Source organism: Tupaia chinensis, unplaced genomic scaffold (genome assembly GCF_000334495.1).
Source record: "Tupaia chinensis unplaced genomic scaffold, TupChi_1.0 Scaffold000350_1, whole genome shotgun sequence".
In the NCBI taxonomy this organism is placed as follows: Eukaryota; Metazoa; Chordata; class Mammalia; order Scandentia; family Tupaiidae; genus Tupaia; species Tupaia belangeri.
Genome location: NW_006159844.1, coordinates 4931757 through 4937756, shown reverse-complemented (window position 1 = coordinate 4937756; position 6000 = coordinate 4931757). Strand labels below are relative to the sequence as shown.

The 6000-nt window shown below is 36.0% G+C and overlaps 1 protein-coding gene across 4 annotated transcripts in view; it reads right to left on the bottom strand.

Moving 5' to 3' along the window:
• Nucleotides 1-6000, bottom strand: part of RALGAPA1 (Ral GTPase activating protein catalytic subunit alpha 1) — a 223837-nt gene that overhangs the window by 153945 nt on the left and 63892 nt on the right. For all 4 annotated transcript variants that reach the window (XM_014589290.2, XM_027773395.1, XM_006152371.3 and 1 more), the window contains exons 15-16: nucleotides 4290-4527; nucleotides 2579-2740 (exon numbers count right to left, since the gene is read on the bottom strand). In XM_014589290.2, coding sequence (XP_014444776.1) covers nucleotides 2579-2740; nucleotides 4290-4527 — 400 coding nt within the window. The remainder of the gene's footprint in view (nucleotides 1-2578; nucleotides 2741-4289; nucleotides 4528-6000) is intronic.

Here is a 6000-nt window from a genome sequence, read left to right as displayed (position 1 = left end):
TTTCCAACTTTATGCAGGTACCCTTTACTCATTAAACATTACTCAATATTGGGACCAGTAGTTGGTGTAATGGCTATGTTGCTGGACTCCCATGTAGTTGATCATGGTTTGAGTCCTGGGCCCGGTGGCTTAAACTCATGCCAGGTGCATGTGTGTGTGTGCCCGCCCAGGATTTCAAGAGGAAAATGGAGAAAGAGATTGCGACATGCCCATCCCCTCAGGGGGGTGATTTCTTGCTTTCTGTCTCTCTGTCTCTCTCTTTCTGGCAAGCGCCCGTGCCCTATAGCAAAAACTTCTAAAAAAAAAAAAAAATTACTCAATATATTACTTATTATATGCTACTTATAAGAAAAAAATTACTCAATATTTTACTTATTATATGCTACTTATAAGAAAAAAAAAAAGATATGCCAACATGTTAACAATGACTACTTCTCACTAGACAATTAATGGGTCTTTATTCTTTCTTCCTTTCTTCCTTTAACTTTACTTTCCACACTAAACATAAATTACTCCTATAATCAGAAAAAAACACAGTTTTCACTTTTTTAAAGAAATTCAAGGTTTAAATAAAATTTAAAAATTAACTAAATTTTAATCCATCAGTATCTTTTTTCCTTATACCATTTCTTATTCCTCCAGTTGGCATATAATTCTATAGTCAACTATAAGACAATTCTGATATGTAACCTTCTTAAAGGACTTTAATCACAATTTTTAATTCTTTTAAAATCTTTCTCTTTCTAGTTCTGTATCTTCTTTTCAAACTATAATTTTTTTTAAACATTTTGCTATAGGGTGCATGTGCTTCCTGAGGAATGGAGGAGGCAGGTGGTCATCATGAAGAATGACATCCCCCAGGAGAATAGCCACACCGTATTCCCTTCTATTCTCCTCTTGGAGTTTCTGGCACACATGTACACATGCCCATTATGTTTTTCAAACTGCAAGCTCCAGGCCTCAAATAGCATGGCTGAGTATGCAGAATCCAGCCACCCTGGGACCAGCAGTTAGCGTAATGGCTATTATCACTTAACTGCCATGTAGCCGACAGTGGTTCGAGTCCCAGAACCAGTGGCTTAAACTCACACCAGGCGCATGTGTGTGCATGCCCAAGATCCCAAGAGGAGAATGGAGGAGAAGAGATTGTGGCGTGGCCATCCACCCTGGGGGGGGGATTTCTCGCTTTCTCTCCCTCTCTGTCTCTATCTTTCTGGCGAGTGCACGCGCCCTATAGTGAAAACCTCTCCAAAAAAAATAAAAAAGAATCCAGCCACCTTAACCACCATGTCATCGGTTGGCCTTTAAGCTGTAATTTTTAAAACCCTAGAACCCATCGTTTTATAAAAAGACACATCTTTACTACAATAGTGTTAAATTTCTTTAAAATTAGTGTTTTTCACTGATTACCATTAAATATAGATATTTTCTTACAGAAATATCTTTTTCATAGAATCAGATTGTAAAACCTGAAATCACTTCAAGCAAGTTTGTTTCATGCATGAAAAATATAAAAATTTCTATTACACGAATGAGTACTCAAGGCTTAGAAAGGTTTGGTAAACTGTCCAAAGTTACCTAGCTATTTAGAGATAAAAGAAAGTAAGAGAGGAAATTAGGACAAACTCCCTGTTTTTCATTTTGATACTCTTTCTACTACTATTTGCATCAAGTTATAAATCTCTGAGAACTAAAAGGGTGAGATGGCAGGAAGAGCAATGGAATGCTGAGTGAGCCTGTGCCCAGAAATTCTTCCCATCATTGTTCCTTTGTTGCTTTTTCCTGGATTATAGAAATTTCCTTCATATTTGGAAGCAAGGAACCTAGTAATGGACTCTGCCTTGGCCTCAGTTGTCTACCAGTACTGATCATGAATTCCCTGTTGGAAGTCTGTGAAGAATCTAACTATGTAACTTTAGCACTGAAAATTAGCTATGCTAATGTCCTATGTTTATATTGGGTTGTCGGGAAAGTCGTGATGTGTGTGTGTGTGTGTGTGTGTGTGTGTGTGTGGTTTTTTTAAAGAATTATTTACTTATTTAATTCTATTTGTTATTATTATTAATTTGACCAGAGAGAGAGAGAGACAAAGAGAAAGGGAAAGTGAGCAAGCAAGCCACCAGTCTTGGGACTTGTCCTGCGGTTGGCCATGTGGGAATCCAGTGCCCTTAATCACCACGCCACCCCAGTCATGATGCATTTTTGAAAAACAGAAAAATAAATCAAGACTTTTCCGACAACCTAAATAATTTTAATAGAACCTATCACAGTACTTGAGTTCTATTAAGTGAATCAAAGTTCTACTTTAATTCTGTAAAAAAAAAAAAAAAAATTAAATTAGGAATAGCTATAGTAAAATAATATAAAACAATGTAAGAACTCTTAATAGCATAAAGCAATAATATAGCATGACACTGGACTCAGCACTACTGAAAAAAAAAGAGGTTTTGGTATAGAAAGAAGTTTTCTGTTTTACAATAAAAATCCACCAATAAGAAAACTGTGCACTTACATACACTGTTACTCAGGATGATAACTTATTGTCTTGTACCATCCCTTACTTTTACGAAGTACATACCAACAGTCTTCTGCCGTACAATACTCCTGGCCTTTTCGGTCCCTGGGGAACCAGTGGTTGTTGCACTTCTCTGTCTCATTGGGGCTTGTCCAGGCTGATCACGACTCCATCCTCTAGAAAATGACTTGTCAACTGAAACTTTCTGAAATTCATGTCCAACTCCTAGAAATGTAGAATTACAATCTCAACATACTGTTACTCGATCAACAATACCTTCAAATTATGTGTGCTACCTTGCCCCAGTTTCTGAGGTTTACTCATTATAAAGTAAAAATATGTTTTATACCAGAGAAAAAACACTAAGGCTTTTTTAAGTGTCATTTTATGTAAAAACCATACTCTGAAACTGATGCATAATTTTCAAATTACACCAACAATAAACTACATAAATTCTCTGCTTCCCGTTTGCCTTATAATAAATATTTGGACAAGCAAAAAAAGGCAGGAAATGAGCTAATCAAAAGCCATCCTGTGGTGAAGGTTACTAATTCTCTATCTGACAATAACAGCTACTTGGGAAACAATCTAGGAGAAAGAAGTCTGGATATATACTTAATACCCAAGACAAAAGGTTAAGTAAAATGTGGTTTAGAAAGAAAAATACTAACAAACCAAAGATTATAAAAACATTTATGATGTAATCAACATGCTATTGCTCCTCCCCTTTTAACAGTAGACAGATGTGTATTTCACATCTAGGGAATGTATGCTCTTAGTTAAAACTAAGAAATGCTTTCAAAAGAATTTTTCAAATAATTCTTCATTACAGACTTTTTGTTTAATTGCCAGGAGGTGCATATGCTCTGCAGAGAGAGAGAGTTGGAGAGAAAAGAGGGAGAGAGCATCCTTCAGCGGTATGTGGTTGTGCCCCCATTCCTTCTCCTCCATCTCTCCATTCTTTCAGGGTTTGAGGCATACATACATACATGCCTGACCTGATTTCAAGCTGCCAGGGCTGGTATTCAAACCATGTCTGGCCATGTGGGATCCAGCTCCCTTTAAGCACTAGGCCATGGTAAGATAAAAATCATCTGCTCAGTTATAATAAAAAATTGCTTATAATAAAAAATGGTGTTGGGATCAGCAGTTAGCATAATGGCTATGTCACTGGACTCCCATGTAGTAAACCATGGTTCAAGCCCCAGACCTGGTGGCTTAAACTCACAAGGGGTACCAGCAGTTAGCGTAATGGCTATGTCACTGGACTCCCATGAAGTCAACCGTTGTTCGCGTCCCGGACCCAGTGGCTTAAACTCACACAGGGCGCATGTGTGTGCGTGCCCAAAATCCCAAGAGGAGAATGGAGGAGAAGGGACTGCGGCGTGGCCATCCTCCCTAGGGGGTGATTTCTCACTTTCTGTCTCTCTTTCTCTTTCTGGCGAGCACACGCGCCCTATAGCAAAAACCTCTCCAGAAAAAAAAAAAAAAAGAATGGTGCTTTAAAATTTCCATTTGGGAACAATTAAGAGTCTGAATTATTTATTAAACTATAATCACATATATAGAATACTTTTTTATCAAAATTATTTTAATGTTAAGAAAAATTATAAGGCACCTGCACATTTTACTTTTGCGAATTTTAAACCTCCAGGGTAAATGAAGAAGAGAAGAAAGAATATGGCTTTTACCCTCACCCCTCTCCCTGGCCTGGTTTTCCCCAACACAATTATGTGAACAAATTTATATGGAACATCTTTATGAACACTCTTACCTTTCCCTTTGTGCTTTTTTTGTTTCTGTTCACTCAGCTTATCCAATGGCAAGTCACTGAGATCCAAACTATATAAATTTCTAGCTAAAACTTTAGTTAATGTCTCCATTGTCAGTGACCACTCAGTGGCCAACTCTTCCCAATAGGTCAGCGATGACAACACTGACAGTAAGTCATCCCAAAGTTCTCGAGAGATATACACATTTAGATTTGCTTTAATCCAGGCAACTATAAGAGTCTACAGAGATAAATAATGAGGGAAAAAAAGGTATTTAGTATGTGACTTTTAAGTCAGACATCCAATTATAAAAAAAAAAATTATCTAAAAACAAATAATCTTAAATCACATACTATTCACAACCCTTTCTTTGTAGATAATATTTATAAAAATAATTCATATAATCATTATCTACTATAAGTCTCATTTCAACAACTGATTCCTAGCATTCCAACCATCTAAATTGAGAAATCTCTGTAAAATTTTAACTATCCTTCATGCTATATCACATTAATGTTAAATAAAATAAATGGTATTTAAAAAGAGATCAAAGTCTCCATGCTATTAAATATTATAATAGTTGAATTGTTGAACTAATAACCAAAACCTACATTTTCAAATTAAAGATGGAAATCACTATATAATTTGAAAATTCTCTTTACTAATACAAAAAAGGCCCTAGAGATGTACTGAACAAATTTTTATAATTATATAAACTGAAGGTTAAAGCTTTATTTCATTTTAAAAGCATTCTGTATAAATCCAACCATAAAATTAAAAAACATTCATAAAGGACAGAAATTACTGACCAGCCAGTACCCCTAGAGGATTCTGTGGATTTCTACTAAATATATAACCATCTATTAAAGAAACAAGTCTCAAAATAAAGTTTTTTTCAAGTTTAACGCTACAAATTTTACTAAGGAATTTACATAAATGTATACATGTAATGTAAAAGATGAAAATGAGCAGTTTAGAATACAGAACAGTGTCAACTAGTGATCTCTCACTCTACCTTTAAATTTCAGACTTAAAAAAAAAGTTATTTCATAAATCAAGCTAAAATTTTATCTTCCTATAGCTCTAGCCATCGGTTAGTTCTAACAATGGAGAAATTAGAAGGGCTATGAAAGGCTAATGAAGGTAACAGTTTAGCTGAAACACCAGCATGGAATTTTAGGTAAATGGTTGATATGTGAAACAAAACCATTTAAATGGTACACTATAGTCAAGAATTAGATTTGATATCGTTTTTATCTCTGACATTCAGAATCATTTTATATACTTGTAGTTTGTCTCAAAAATATTAATTTCTATATGTCAAAGAATCCATAATACATTTAAAGTCAGTATTCTATCCTCAGAGTACTTTCAGACAACATCAACACTTTAAATTAAGAAGTGAAGATAATAAATTCTTATGGAAGAGCATGTAAGAATGAATCGTGAGGGGGGACCAGCAGTTAACATAATGGCTATATCGCTGGACTCCCAGACCCAGTGGCTTAAAGTCACGTTGAGCGCATGTGTGTGCAGGCCCAAGATTCCGAGAGGAGAATGGAGGAGAAGGGATTGCAGTGTGGCCATTCCCCCTGGTGGGTGATTTCTTGCTTTCTGTCTCTCTGTGTCTTTCTGGCGAGCACATGCAACATGCGCCCTACAGCAAAACCTCACCAAAAAAAAGGAATGAATCTTGAGTGGCCGGCAGGTGGT